Below are 15,833 nucleotides of genomic sequence, written 5' to 3'. Positions count from 1 at the left end.
GCGGAGGCGGCGGCCGCCCAGGCGCCGAGGGAGGGCAGGCCCGGCCCCCGCGCCCCCGGCCGCCGCGCCGGGCTCCCCGCTTTCCCCAGCGAGGGTGTTTCCCCGCGTCCCTCCCACCTCGCGGGGCGGGGGCGGGGACGGGCTGGCCGCGCACCGGCGCTCCGGGCTGAGCTCGCCGCGGCTCGGCCGCCCGGCGCCTCCTTCCTCGCCTGGGCCCCGCTCCGAGCGGTTGTCGGGGGGGCTTGCCCTCCCCAGGCGGCTCCGGCGGACCCCCGCGCCGGCCGCGCCCCCCGCCCGCGCTCGGGTGGAGCGAGGCGGGAGGGGGCTTTGTTTGGGTTGGTGGCGTCTCCTCCCTCCACGCCAGCCCGCCGCCCTCCTCCCTGCCTCCTCCTCCTCCCCCGCCTCCGCCGCCGCCGCCGCCTCCTCCCACCTTGAGGGCAAGGAGAGAAGCCGCCTCTGCCGCATCGCATCTTCTCCCGCGCCGCGCCGCGCCCGCCCGCCCCCTCCCTCCCTGCGCCCGCCCCTCCGCCCACCCCGCGCGGGCCCCAATGCAATCCGACGCGGCCCCGGTGAGGCTCCCCTGCGCTAGATTGTGCCCTCTCTTGTGTCGGGAGCCTCCACCCACTGGCCCACCCTACATTTAGCTCATCATGTGATCCGGGTAAGTCATTTGCAAGTACAACAGTTCTCTGTGTTGTCCCCCCTCCCCTCCTCTCCCCCCCCCCCCCCCCCCATTCATTTCCTGAGAACTGCATAGAGCAGATGAGGAAAGCCTGAGAGTGAGCGGTGGGGCAGTGCGCGCGCGCGCGCGTGTGTGTGTGTGCGTGCGTGCGTGTGTGTGGATGTGGCACCGGTGCGTGGATGTGTGGGAGCGAGAGCGAGCGAGCGAGCGCGATTGGGACGCTATAGGGGAACGAAAATTCCTTCCGCTAGCAGCCTCGGCTCAGGTCTGTGTCTCTTTAGTTTCTTCTCCGAATACACAGAACGGTCGATCATCTCTCCATACAAGCCCCCTCGCCGCCCCTTCTAGTCCGTGTGTTTTTCCTGCGGGGTTGGCTTTATTTTGAAAAACGTGCCTTAAGAAGTGTTCGGACTGGGTTGGGGGCACCGAGTCTTGAACGGGGGCGGGGGTGGGTTTCTTTCTCTGCTGAGCCAAGAGGGCTGTCGAGGAGAGCCCCTCGTCCACTTTTGGGAAATCCTCCCCAAATCGTGCATGTGCGCCGTGTAAGCTGACGCTGGGCAGAAGTGCTGGCCCCGGGATGGGGAGTGGGGGCGGGTGGGGGGATGAAGGCAGCAGGTTGAATTGGGAGTTGCTACACGAAGTCGTCACTCGGCTCGGTTGGTCGTTTGTTTGTGTGTGCGCGCCGCGCGTGTTATTTGTGGGGAGACGGCCAGCCAAGGGTTAAGGTTTGGATGATGACACTTTTGGCGTTAATTGTGCTACGATCATTATTGTGAGGATAAGGAATTGTCGCTCGCCACGGATCACGGATCGCAGTTCAGGCAAGGGGAGAAGGGCAGAGCGGGGCCCCTCCACCTTTTCGCCCCCTTTCATTAAGGTGGACCGAGCTGGGATTGACAAAGGAGAAGTTTGCCTTGAGCTCCGTCATGATGAATATTTGAGAGGTAGCTTGGAAACTGCAGCTTGTCTCCGTACAAGCTCGCCGTAACGTGAGAGTAGTGACCTGGTGCCACGAACTCCTACAATTGGAGGAAGTTTATATGCAGAAAGAGGCAATGCTTATTTGGCTTGCTGTCACCAGAACTTCTGATGAACTTTTCTCTTAGTCAAAGGAGAGGGAGGGGTCAGACGCTTCATAAAAAGCTTAAATAAAGTGCTTGCTTTACGTGGCCTTCCCTTTGCAACACTCACATCCCTAACAAACAAAACATAATGATGCATACTTTAATAATAATTACAGAAATTCAGCTGATTTAAAAGCCGAGTGCCTTGGTCTCTTCATATGTAAGTACAGTGGAATGTATAATCTGGATAAACACACCGTAGTTGGCACTGTCAGCGTTCACTATGGGTCCTCTCACAGCTGTGCAAAACAAACGCACTCAGGGCTTGCTTTAATGTCAAACCTGCTTGTTTGCTTGCTTGCTCGCTTGCTTGCTTATCTCCACAAAACTGAATAAGCTCTTAAGGGAGCCATTTGTATTTACATCAAGAGCATGTGCTGTAATGCCAGACATATGCCAATCAAGCAAACGTCATGCTTTAAAACCACCTAGACCCGCTCCATTTCCTTTTCTTACTGGAGGACAGAGTTGTTTCACTAAGTAAATAGTCTGATATGAAACGCACATCGCATAATGGCTGGGATAAGAGGTGTTTGACTTAGTGGATAGGAGTGGTCAGTTTTAAACACGGGGTGTGAGCCTTTTTCTTTTTTTTTGCCTTTTTTGTCTGACTCCTGTCATTTGCAAGGATACGGTTCAATTTCAGCACTGGCAGCATCTTCCTTCTGGCATTTCACTTCCCCAGGTGCCGAAGAGGGGGCAGCTCGCCGGAGAACAAAGATGCAAGAAGGAAAGATGCCTGCAGCGCAGGTTAACACCTTGGTGTTCCGAGCCATGAGTTAGGTTGTTTGGCTCACCGAATCCTGTTTGCATTGGCTGACAGCCGGGGAAACAAATTGGCCCAATTTGAGAGTCATGTGGTGAGAAGTGGGATGGAGACGACGCTTTCCGTAGTGTCCTCTCCCTTCCGCTCTTTCCCCCTGGAGAATCTTGGCAGGTAGGTATTCACGGCAGCCTTGCAAAGCTCCTTTATATGGCCCTGGAATGTCAGCTCCATTTTCTGGCTAGTCTTCTGCCTTGAAATGAAACAGGAGCGGTAGAGTGTAAATACGCGCGTGCACACACACAATCACACACACCCCTGGTGTCAGTAACGAGCCGGAAAGAACAGTGCAGGCACTTCTTGGATGTGGCGTTAAAGTGAATCCAAGCCGGATTCTTAGGAAACTGCTTCTCCAAGGGCATGGCTGGTGGAGAAATGGTTTCGCTCGCATGTGGTTCAGAGCATTGAATGTGCTCTCACCGCACCTGGCAAAGTGAGGCCGGTGTCGTGCCGCTTTCTCGGCCCCCGCCTGCGTCTCTGTGCTTGAGAGCCGTGTGGAGCTGACTGGCTGAGCAGCCGTGCTCTCCCTCTGCCTCATGCGCAAACACAATGATGTCATTTTCCTTTTCTGCTCGCAGGGTGGGTTGGGGAGGAGAAGTGTTGAGCCGCTCCTTTCTGCTCGCAGGTCACGCATGGTGTTTCCTAATGGCAGTAGGGCTTCTACGGACGCCATTGTCGGGGTCGGGAGTCCCTTCTCTTAAGGACTCCAGGGTGACGCAAGGAAGAAGCCCTGGACGGCCGTGCAGGCAACCCCTGCCCATGCTGTGCCTCACTTGTGCAAGAAAAATCACCTTCGAGATGTCGAGCCCATGTGGCATTTCCCTGTCGTTTGCTTTGTCAGGGTTTGGAGAGAACTGATGAGCTGCTTAAGAATAAAAATGCCCCTTTCTGGTGTTTAATACAAAGCTGAGAAGAAACAACCGCTACACCTGTGCAGCATTCTGTTTGGGATTTTTTCTTTCATGTCCTGCAATAAGTCTTTGCCTAATCCCCACCCATGTGCATTGGTGTTCCCAGGATTGTGGTCTTGGGCTCGCACTTTTTCTTTGAAACATGTGCTAAAGTTGGACAATTGCATTCTGAGTGGCTCTGCGCAGCCTTTTATGGATCTGTGGACCAAAGATATTTCCTTCCCCCAGCAAGAAAATGTTGCTTGCTCACCCCTGCAGTCTCGAATTCCACTTCCTGGCTTGTCATCCACGAAACAGGACAGCAATGAGGACTGTGCATCCGAGTTAGCTCCAAGGCAAGGACTCAGTTTCTACCATCTTGAGAAATGGGGGAGTAGTTTTGCATTAGATCACTAATATTTGTATGTAGAAACTGCTGCATTCAATCCATTAAAACTGGTCTGGGGAACTCAGGTCCAGAGACTGACTCTTGTTCTCATGGGTCCCAATCCATATCTTTGGGGTTCTTTAGATGGACTTCTTTGCTTTCCCCCAACCACTAATCATTTTGGGGTACTCTGGCACTTGTGCATTTCTCCCCTATCCTAATGTTTCTTTTAAGGCTTAAGTACTGGCAGATTTAGCTTTAGGCTACAAAATGCTTGGCATCATTTTTGGTTTAGGCTCTGTCTCTTTTGCCTTTGACCCATGAACCTCCCAGAAGCTTTTCTGACATTGGATTTAGTCCTTGGGCTGGAAGAGGTTCCTGATCTCTAGGTAAAAAGCTCAAAGGATCACAGGATCTCTCTTAGCTGGAGAAGACCTCTGAAGAGGACCACAGTGAGTCTGCCTGCTGGAGAAGACAATACTGGGATAGTTGTACCCAATGGATAGTTGTACTTGGTAGAACAGCCTTTCCCAGCCTGGTACAGTATAGACATTTTGGATAACAACTTCCAGTGTTCCTGACTCTAGGCTGTGCTGGCTGGGGTTGATAGGAGTTGAAGTCCAAACTTCTGGAAGGTACCAGGTTGGGCTACACTGTGGCAGGAAATGCTTTCATGGCATATGCAGTTGCCCAGATTTTCAATTAGCCAAGGGCCTCCTGTTCAGCTGACCTCATATTCCTTACATTTCTTGTTAAAAATTGTTTAAGGCTGCCTTTTTATTCGTTTGTAATAACCACGTTAGGGTAGATGCTGTAGCAGAAATTTAAGAACAGGCACCTAAAGACTAGGTCATAAAATAGCTGACCTAAAGGAGCATGAAGCAGGCACGATTTTAGCTTCATCAAAAAACAAAAAACCCTCACCAGACAATATAACTAGAAATCTGGGCATGTGTGTAAAGTGATGAAAATTTTCTGTAACTGGATCAGTTAAATGGATCAATTAAAGGCTTCCATGCAGAGAAAGTGGAGGGCTAGGAAGACAATGTCAGGAAACACAGGAGTTGTATTCCTTGAAGGGGCTGGAAGTAGAAAGCCAACTGTGACTCATCATGGGAACCATGTCCCCTTATCCTGTTAAATGCAGGGCCCAGGGAATGGTCTGAAGGCACATAAGGCGCCCACCATGTTGAAGCTAAGCAGGTCCGGGGCTGGCCTGAGCTTGGAGGGGAGACCACCTGGGAACCACATGAGGCCACTGGGACTTCCACAGTGGGAGAAAGGTGGGATATAAATATAATAAATAAAATAAATGAGGTCAAATATAACTGGTCTGAAGGGGAGTTGCGCATGCTGTTCCAAATGGGCACGTGAGGCCTTTGGACGAGAGGAAATGGAGGTGGGGACACCATCAGGAAGAAGGAATTCTCCAACCAGTGGGGCTCCTACACTAGCTTGGGAAAGGAGTTCAGAAATTGGAAAGTGAACAGTGCCGCTGTTATTTATCTAGAAGTCTTGTCAGCCAGCCAGACAGGCAAAGAGAGGGCGGGCTGAGGGTTGAGGCCAAGCATATAAAGTGATATATTCAGGCTTTCCTGCTGCACATAAAAAGGTAAGGAAAAAAATGACAGGCCTTCTAATATAAGCAGGACAAGAAAAGAAAGGTTCTCTAATATAAGCAGGACAACTTAACTCCCTCAACTCCCTTTAATTTTATTCCGAGGGAAGCATATTTTATTCAGATACTGTGTTTATCATGGTCTTTTTTTGAGGAGGTGATAAGGTTCCTCTGGCCCCTTTTAAAGGAAAAAGAAGTGGATGTTTTGGTGAGATTCCATCTTCCTGTAGAAAGGGAAGCATATATCAGTGCAAGACGCTGTTCTGAAGCATTTTCTTAGAACGTGATTCTTTCTGAAATGTTTAATTGGTTTTTCCTACTGCATCACCATATGTAGAGGGCTAGGGGGAGACAACTGTACCTTTTCCTCTTAATTTCTGAGAGAACTAGGCTTAGACTGCAGAACGTTCAGCCCTTTGTTCGTGTTTGCTTTGGGCCTCACAGCTTGCTAGATCTGAAGTCTTCTGCTAAAGGAGGTGGTGGCAGCCGTGGCCCATGGGTTGCCCCGGGCTCCATTGACCCTCTGGTTGCCAGCCAGGCGTGGTTGCTTTTGTACAGGCTCCCTCTGGCTGGCACAACCATGCATCATTCCTCACAAATCCACTGTGAAGCTTCATATGGAGAAGGCTGGCTTTTGCTTCAGGACATGCAGTACTTCAGCCTCGATCCTTCCATAAAGCATCCTTCAGAATAGGTTTCCAGGAGTTACTAGCCCATTTGCCCATGCAAAGCTCTGCTTGGCCTGCAGAAAGGAAAGTTGGGGGAAGGGGAAGGAGCAAAACACACCACCTTTACAAAAGCTCCCCAGCCTTGTTGCTTGGCATGAGCCTTACTGCATAGGGAATCCACTGTTTAAACACAAGCACGGCATTGGCTACTGGGGGAAGGTCTCAGGTGGATCAATCCAGAGTCCTGGGCAAGGGCAGGGAGGTGCTCCCATCCCTCACTGACTCCCAAACCCATAGCACAAACTTTGAATATTCTCCCGCCTCCCCACCGCAATTCCTTCTCATCGTTGTTGGTGAAAGCAAGGGCAGAGAGGAAGATGCATGGGAGAAGTGTGGGGGTGGATTAAATGCCCCCATCCTCAAGATGGGCCTGATAAAGTTGTGGGGTGATGGTGCTACTTGAGATTAATGATAGCAAAATTGGGCGGTGCCAGACCTTTGGACATCTATTCTAAGAATTACATCCAGAGCAACGCTTCTGTGAGGTTCTTGCTGTGGGAAGTCCTTTGTGCGAGTCCTCCTTCTCCCTCCTCCATCTGTTATTGGAGAAAGTGGGGAGGAGGATATGAAGTGCTATGGGAAATCTGCCTTTTGACCTTCTTTCCCTGACTAAGTATGTTGATTTATCATCCTTAAGCGCTTGCCAAGTGCTTCCTTCCTCCATGGTCTGAAAATCTAATTGCAACAAAGGCCGAGGAGTTTGTGGCAAGTTTCGGCACTGGCACAAGAGGGTTCTGAAGTGTTTTGGGGTGTGTGATCTGGCCTTTCCAGGCCACTGTGGCTGCACAACTTGGCCCATGCTCCTCACATCTCACATCTCCTCACATCTCCTGTCCATACCCTTCTGTTCAGATCTTGCCACGTGGGACCAGCAAGGCCTGAAAGGGGCTTCTGCTCACATGTACTTGAAAGCAAGGAGAATTCTCCATGAGGCCGTGCAAATCTGGAGTCAAAAGGCTTTGGGAACCTGGAACTGGTTGTCTGCCAAGACACTGCTTCAGCCGGCTACACATACTGTGTGGTTTTCTCATTTTTCCTCTGCCTCGAACCCCGCAGCTTTTCCTCTGCAGGGCACCCTGTCAAGGCATCCTGCTCTCCATTTCAGACCCTCGCATTGAAGCTGTGACTTGGGCTCACACTTGTGTTCAAGCATGACGGGGTCGGTTTAAATTTTTAATCGAGTCTGTTGCTTGGCTACCTCCTCCCTTCCCTTCACAAGCCAATGGTTTGTCCTTTTCTCTAGTAAGAGCAGATAGACAATCCCATGCTTTTTCCAAGAAAAGAGAGCTTGTTTGGGCGGGGGGGGGGGGACTAGTGTTTGTCTAGCAGTGAAACCTTGACCTTGTCGACATTTGGCTAGGGGATGTTTGCTGCAGCTGCAATCGCCATGTGTGGTAGGAAGGGGAGGCGCAAGTCAACTCACTTTTCCCATAAGGAGGCATGACACTTTATAAAAGACATGCACAAGAACAAGATTAAGCCATTTTGAACTTTGGCAAGACTCTCATGCAGAACATGTTATGTCTCCGAGACAAAAACTCTTGTTTCTCAAAGGCTAGCTTCCCATGCACCGAGAGATTTGCTTAGGGTGATAATATGTTGTATCTTAAACAGATAAGCCCAACTTTCCTGTTCTCCCATACAAGGAGAAAATCTACTACAAGCCCGGCTTTTAGTTGACTTTGAAATCTTTTTGAGATCTGTGTGACCTTGCAGCATTCTGTGCTACATCTATGTCATCCTAGGAAACCAACTTTTTTTTACAAGTCCCAGTGCGATTTCTTTCGGCGGCAAATGCAAGGGGCAGTGGGAGTCAGGCTGGGGCAGTGCATGAGAAACTGTAGCACCAAAGCGATTGTTTGAGTTAGCATCTCTAACACAGCTCTGTTCAAAGTCTTGGCAGGAGAAGTTGCTTCAGTGAATGGCCTGTGGTTTCTGAAAGTGGTCTGTTATATCTCTTAGGGTGGAGCTGGGAGGGAACCATGAACGCTGCAGCTGTTTGTCTCTCTTAAAGCAGCAGCTGTTTGTCTGCCTTAAACCACAAGTGCTGCCTAGGAGATTATCAGTGGGGAAGGAAGTGATAGAAGGTGGGTAACGTGGGGTCTCTCGCACGAAAACGATTCCTACCCAGTGTAAAGGTGCTTCTGTGTATTTATACTTGATGCTTGTTGTTAGTGTAGTCGCTTTATTGGTTTCACAGTTCTGTTGTTTTATTGTTATATAATGTTTCCTGTTTGTATGGTTTTCTGACTTTTGTTAACCACCCAAAGAACCTGTTGACTGTTGGGATGTATAAAAATAAAACAAACAAACAAACAAACAAATACTCTGTGCCAATGTATCTCCCACTTATTCGGGGAATTAAGTTTGTAAGATACACATGATGATAAGATTTGTGTGTGTGTGTTGGACCAAAATATAATTCTATCCCAAACAAACTCAGTTCCCATGCTTGCAAAACAAACAAACAAACAAACAAACCAATTTCACTTACTTTCTTTCCTTTTGTTATTTCGGAAATATCTCCAAATGCAGCCCATATGTTTCCAAGCTTTTTCAGATAAACATAAGGGCTAGAAACCTGCATGGGGAGTGGAAGTTGATACTTGCTGCTGTTGCGTGTATATTCTGATAAAATATGGAATGTACACAGTCTTAGCTTTGATGAGTGGGTTTATATATGAATTATCCCTGTGCTGAGAATTTAAGTATTCTGGCCAGACCTTGCCCAGAAAGAATTGTGCTCATGCTAACTTTTATTCATCTGTTACTGCAAAGACTTGGACTGGTAGTCTAACAAGTTGGTCCCAGTCTTCTGTAAATTAAATTACACAAATTGGATACATTGATCTCATATAGAGGTGCTGGTTGGATGTGAAAACTTATTCAGCAGCTGCTTACATAGGGCATTGAGCACCATGAGGTGTGAACTAGGTCGAAGAATAGCAAATTTCTTGAGTACCTTCTGCGTGTCATGGGTCTTCCTTACTGGTCACCAGTTATTATGACTTGTGACTATTTTCTCAAGTAGCAGTACATTTCTTGACCTCTTGGGGTGGGGGGACAAGGTATGTCTACCTGTATTTGGGCACTCTGTTCACTTCCTTATATACACATCTGGTCTGTTCTTGGCGTTTCACTACTGGATTGAGAAACCAGGCAACCGAATGTTCATATGTTGTCCAGCATTCCAGGAAGTCAAGGCTTACCTTATTTTCTAAAACTGCATTGTGAGATCATCTGATAGCAATAATAGGCATGGCCACTTTGCAATCCTATAGAAGTCACACATGAGCCCTGCATCAAGGATCAGAGTCTCCTGGTCCTCTAACCCTTTCCAGAAAGCTTGAGCCTTCTTCTCAGTGAAAGCAGATGTCCTGCCTCTCCCTTCCCTTCCCTGGTGCCCTTCAGATGTTTCAGACCTCGCTTCCTGTTAGCCATACTCAGAATGGGCAATGGCTAGGAATTCTGGGAGTTGTAGTGCAAAGCATCTGGAGCATGTTAAGTTGGAGAAGTCTGCATTTGCTCCGCCAAGTGTTGAAACTGCAGGCTTCTTTGAACTTTGAATATGGGGAGGAAAGATGAAGGAAACATGCTGATTGGACTTGTATGATAGCCGTACCCCATGGGGCCTTTTAAATAATGGTGGCCATTTTGAATATTCAAGAGAAGGTTGGGTTGCCATGGTTTTCTGTGTCCTCTGAACACAAGTGGCCAGGGTTGTTTGCAGGGAAACCATCCTACAATAACTTATTGTCTGTAGGTAATCGGGTAATTTGAGGATGGGTTTCCCATCCTATTCACCTGTCACCCACTTTTGAACAACATGGCAAACCATGGCAATTTCCCGTTAAGGTCTGAATATTTAAAATGACCGCTGGCATGTGCCATGATGCACCGTGGCTTAGAAGGAGAGGTCGGGTTGTGGTGATCATGGGAACCAGCCTGATGTCGGTTTTTACAGTGGTTGGGTCTCAAGTGTCCACTGTTGGGCTGCCATCGAGTCAACTTCATGTGCTGTGAGGAGGAAAAGTGACATGCAAATTGCAAGCAAGCGAGTCCTTGCCTATGCAGTCTTCAAGAAACTGAAGACTGCTCTTGTGATTTCATGCTCATCGTTTGAACTCCCTATTGTTTTTTTAAATTAGCATTTTCAACATCGGATTGTTATGTGGCCGCCCAAGGTCTTACTTCAGCTGAGCTCTAACAAATGCTATGTGCCATGGAGTTACTGGTTGGGTTTGTTGTTCTCTGTGTTGAGGCAATGGCTGTTTTTCCAAGCAGAGACATTGAAGCATGGTGGGAACCAAATCCAGGTGTTCAGACCCCAAAGGCTCCTCTGCTGCAACTGTCGGTTCTAGAGCTTCTTGGCGAGCACCTGTTTTCACTTACTGAAGAAATAACGGCAACCATTCTTTGCTAGAGAAGGTTGGTGCATTGGCTCAGAAAGTATCAAAAGCACAAGGTTTAGGGGAAACTTTCTAAGCAGGAATGATCAGGGTGTACTCTTAAATAGGAGACATTTCAAAGGAACGGGCCATCTTCAAGTATGTATTTTCGAGTCGCATGCAGTGCTAAATTTTACATACTTTTCACAAGCGTGTACAGAGCTAAGTGTTTTGCTTTAATTCACTGCATAAATTCTGGGTTAACAAGGGGCTAAATGTTAGAAACACAATGCACTTTGAAGTCATTGTTTGAAGTCATTTGAAGCCATTGTTGGTGCTGATTATACAATAACTCATTGGACAACACCTGATCCTGTGTTATGTTATGTGGTTGTTGATAACTGTGTATGGTCTTTAGTCTTACATATTTTTCTTCTTTCTCCTATTTGAGAGTATATTAGAATATTGAAACACTCTAATAATTGTAACAGAACAACCAAATATTACTGCAGGTTTTAATGTGACAAAGACAACTGCCCTTTGTGGCCTAGTAGATTTATACACTTTATTACTTGTTGTTTGGAAAAATAAATGGTTGTCTCTCCATCATATGTATGAATGATGGCACCTGAACTTCATTGACTATCTCAGTTCTCATCTGTTTTAAATAATAATATGCTCCATGTCCAAGATCTTCCCTTTTATGTATCTCTGGGGATCATTTCCAGCTGATGAAGCTTCAATGAGTATTCAGGATGTTGGAGTCCTTTCCTTTCCAGTTGGCTCTTCCCCTCGTCCATATTTTGCTTCATGATCCATCCGACGCCTGCAACTAGGCAATGGTTTTGTTAAGTAGTGTGAAAATGCCTGAGAAAGCAACTTTCTAGTTTAAACTGTCTCTAGGAGTTTGTTCATTGAGAAATGCTATCTTTGCCTTTGAAGTCAATAAAAAGCTAATTGAAATGTCTTTCTGATGATTATCTTAAGCTTCTTGTACACCTTCCCATTGTACATATATTTTCTTGACATGTCTTTTCTTATTGGAACTATTTTCTCTTTGCATTACTGACATTTCTGTACTTGCCTCAATTGTGAAGGTTGTACAACAATATAACTATAGCCTAACAAAACATTTCCATTACAGATGAGCTCTTGAAACATAAAGATTTGGCTGTGTAGGTTTTTTGTTGTGTTCTGTATATCACACTGTAATTTTGTGGAATGGGAAAGTAAGTGTAGAAGTAATGTCAGGTGCTTGTTCCCATTTTCTCGGTGCAAATGAAGAAAATGTACAGGTTATTTGTATATGTAATTTTAAAGCATAGAGTCAGGGAGGTAGGACAGATTCTGGAACGCCGAGTGATTGCATTTGCATTTCTCCGAAGGAGATGCCCTGTAAAATAATGAACATGGAGAAATTTCTCCCCAACTATAGAAGTAACAACTGGGAAGTGGTAGGAGAGGCAACCTTTCTTACCATCTCTGTGCTCGGGCTGGGCACCCTGGCTGGGCTGAGCGCCCATCAAGGGGATACTGGTGCTGAAAGACTCCATTACTGGACACACTTCTTGTTCTTGTGTGCTGCACCCACCACAAACAAGGAGCCCCCCAACAACCAATCTAGCTGTTACTTTACATGCACCCTTGTTGAGCAGGACGAATGCCTTTGGTGCTCGTCGCGTACTGTGGCGCTGAAGTTTGCGAACCTTTGCCTTGTGCCAGTGGGCTACCAGTGGAGAAGCTTTCGTCCAGTGACCACAGTGGCAGGGGCCATAGACACTGAACGTCAAAGCGTCAGGAGGGGGTGAGCTTGGGGAAGGCACCTGTGCTGTGTGGTGAGGGCTGCAGCAATTATGTCACGGCGACAGGAATGTTTCATGCTGAGGGACAGGTAAACCAACATGGGGCCTCTGTTCTTATAGCCATAATTACCCCAAGGTGTTCTGCGAAATAGGACAGTCTCTCACTGCAGACACATCACCTTCCTCTCTCGCACAGCCTAGTCACGTGCCGGCATGGAATGGGGGGTTGTGTGAGCAGCATCTGGCCTGGGCTACTCCCATGGTGCGTCTTGCAACTCTGAATGCAACATGTTTAGAATGTGTGATTGTCTGTCGAGTCATATTTTTTTTTAGGCTCGTTCCTTCAGTTCTCTTGAAAATATTCCAGATTATGGCTGTTAATAAGTAGTCATTTGCTTTTGGCTCTTGCAGCTGCTAAATAAATCACTTATTGCCGATGTTTACTTTGTGAGAGGAAGGGGCTATGCAAGAGACTGTGATGTATTACAGTCGATCCTCAACTAAAGAAGAGTTGCAGGCCACTTAACCACTTAACAAGCATATCGTTCCCCAGCCGGTGGCCTTCCAGATGTATTGGAGCACAATTCCCATAATGCTCAGCCAGTACATACAGAAGGCACCAGGTTGGGGATGGCTGGTGTAGTGCATCTCATACAGCAAAGTGCCCTGTCTAGAGCCAGATATCTAGAACTTGGTGTGCGTCTCTAATGTTGCATTTAAATTAGCCTAGATCACCTGTTTTCTTAGCCCAAGCACTGGATAGTAGAATTCTGGAATGAAATGCATGCAGCTGCTTATTTATGAACAGCCTTATTCCAGTCTTCCTGCAAGGAGCTCCCAGAAAGTGTGTTATGCTATTGGCTATAATTCAGAAAGAAAGGGCAGACTTGCCACTCCTTATATAGTCAAAAGAGCAGCATACCCACATCAGGGAGAGGTACAGCAGGCTTGGAGGAGCCCCGGGGTTTTCAGAGGCACCAAATGTGTTAGGGAAAACCCCCAAAGGGAAGGCACCCCAAAACAGCCCAGGGGCCCCGTAGAATGCCGACTGGTAGCTGCGGTGAAACGGAAAACCGGGGTAGGGAGGAGGAATGGGATGGAAAATATTCTGCAACTGTGCATGTCCATCTGGAATCCAAACACGATCATTATATTGCAGGACCCTCCCGCTTTAAATAAATACTAGAGCTAGCTATGTGTCCGTTGAGAGAGAAGCACCAAACCTTTGGCACAGATCGTGAACTGAAATAATGTCTAGGTCATATTAGGATCTGAAACATCAGAAATGAAAACATCAGTGCTTTGGGGGATATTATTATGACAACTAATATTTATTTATTTATTTTCTAGACTGTCCCTTACTGTGGTCTTGGAATGGTTTAACAATGGGACAAAATAAAATAAAGCACAGCATCCTAATAAAATTTCCAATCAACAATAAAACCCCTATTAAAGCAATCAAATCTGAAAACATTGGGAAAATAAGGTTTTAGCCTGGCGCCAAAAAGAATAAAGTGATGATTATTGTTTTCATCTTTATTATAATATATCTGTGCAACCCAATATCCCCACTCTTGGGTGCCAAAACCTCACATTTTTAATTGCTGTAGCAGAGATCACATGGAACAGAGCTCATTCCCAAATCAAAACACTTGATCTGTCAAGTTACGAAGTTTCTTCAGGCTGCAGTCAGGGCTCATATTGGACCTTTTGAAAGTTGGGCTTTGGCTAACTCTTTACTTCAAGCTTTTAGAACTGTTTTGCAAACAAAATGTTGCCTGGAGTTACCAATGAAGCACCCAAAGGATCAAAAGCAGCTTGTTTGCAAGCCAGCTTGGACCCTTTGGGTGTGCCATAGCTGGTCTGGATGCCATTTAATATTTTAAAAATCTGATTCATATTTGTCTCCTTTTGGATGCCTGCAGAGGGTAGAAAAATGGCCCCGGGCCTCCCCATGTGGCCCACCCATTATTGTCTACTTTGACTGGTGAGAAGGCTTCCAACATGAGTCTTTCCCAGTTCCTCTCATTGGCAATCCTTCCATTTCTGCTCTTCTGCATGCAAACCCTATTGCTGAGTCATGGACCAGTTCCAGGACAGCAATCCAAACCAAAGCCATTCTTTTCCATTTGGTAGAGGGATGCATGCCTTTGGAGCTTAATTCTAAAATAATCACTCCATCTATGTGGGAGAATTAAGCAGAGCTTTAAGCAGGGCTTTGAGGAATCCATCCATCAATTGTATGTTATTCTTTCTCCCTTTTCTCAGCTCTTCCTTCCTAACTCAATGCTTTCTCCAGCATTCAGTTTCCTTTGGCTACCAAAGGTCTGCTCACAGAACAAGCTTTCAGAGTACATAGTCCCCGTTGTAGTGATTTGTGTGTACATATTTGCATGTTATGGATGTGTCAATATATAGGTCCTTGGAGTCTTGGAATGGAACATTGCGAGTGGAAATATATTTCGGTTGCTGTCTGAAGCACTACTGTAAACCAGTAAGTAGAATTATTTTTCCTGAGTTGGTACTTGTTTTTATAGCGAAATTTCAAGTGGGAAATGCTGTACAGTGCAGCAATTGCCAACCTCCGTACTGTGAGGGAACTGCGAGTGGGCTATGAAGAATCAATCGAATAAATACAAATCCCCACAAAGCCAATAGTTTGTGTGGGGAAGGCTGGGCCTCTGTATATCAGGCTTCCCCAACCCAGTTCCTTTACTCCCAGCAAGCAGAACAAATGATCATCGAAATGTTGGGAAGGCACCAGGCCTTGTTCTCCTCCAGTTAGCCTGTCTTGGTGGTGGTCGTGCAAGGGGCAGATTGGCCATGTCTCAGCATCACGTATTCCGGGGCCATCATCACCTGTTCTATTCCTGATCCCACCTGGAGTGTCCTTGCTTCTATGGCCCCTTCTAGTGCCAATGTCTGTGCCCAAGAGTGAGGTATCAAGAGATTACTTGTAGCATTGGAGTGCACGCAAAATAAATAAGGAAAAAGTAGCCCATCCCCTTCAAAATGGTCCAGTGAAGAATGACCATGCTCAGTGTCCATGGCACGCTAAGAGGACCCATCACACACACACGCGCGCGCACACACACACACACACACACACAACAAGCCAGGTGGGGCAGGGAAGGGAACAAGGGGGCAAAGGAAGGCAAAACTGCAACTATTCATTCTCTTGTTTGGGGCAACTCCAGAAAAGAACTGTGCCTGGAGGAGCTGCTTGCATTGATCCTCCCAAAACAGGAACAACTTCTCTGCCTCTCTGAAGGCTGATCCACTTCTGTTTGATTTGATGGATTTCATTTGCACCAGCTAACGCATGTTCAGAGGGCTGATATAGACACCTTTCCTACCCAGGTGACAGGCTCCTAGCCTTCCACTGAGTGG

At 47.2% G+C, this 15,833-nt stretch overlaps 1 protein-coding gene across 3 annotated transcripts in view; it reads left to right on the top strand.

Annotated features, from left to right (window-relative positions):
- Positions 1–539: 539 nt before the first annotated feature.
- KLF12 (Kruppel like factor 12) overlaps positions 540–15,833 on the top strand; it is a 225,014-nt gene continuing 209,720 nt past the window's right edge. The window contains exons 1-2 of one of the 3 annotated variants that reach the window (XM_044437800.1): positions 546–661; positions 1,923–1,966. Coding sequence is in view for 1 of the 3 variants with exons in the window: in XM_044437797.1 (XP_044293732.1) it covers positions 843–947 (105 nt within the window). In the remaining 2 variants the exon portion in view is untranslated. Of the gene's footprint in view, positions 662–783; positions 948–1,922; positions 1,967–15,833 lie in introns of those variants that run through there. The other 2 variants (XM_044437799.1, XM_044437797.1) reach the window with 2 other exon arrangements.

This window comes from Varanus komodoensis, unplaced genomic scaffold (genome assembly GCF_004798865.1).
Source record: "Varanus komodoensis strain SLA01 unplaced genomic scaffold, ASM479886v1 scaffold31, whole genome shotgun sequence".
Lineage (NCBI taxonomy): Eukaryota > Metazoa > Chordata > Lepidosauria > Squamata > Varanidae > Varanus > Varanus komodoensis.
Note: the sequence above shows the minus strand (reverse complement) of the source record. Positions and strands in the feature narration are given on the sequence as shown.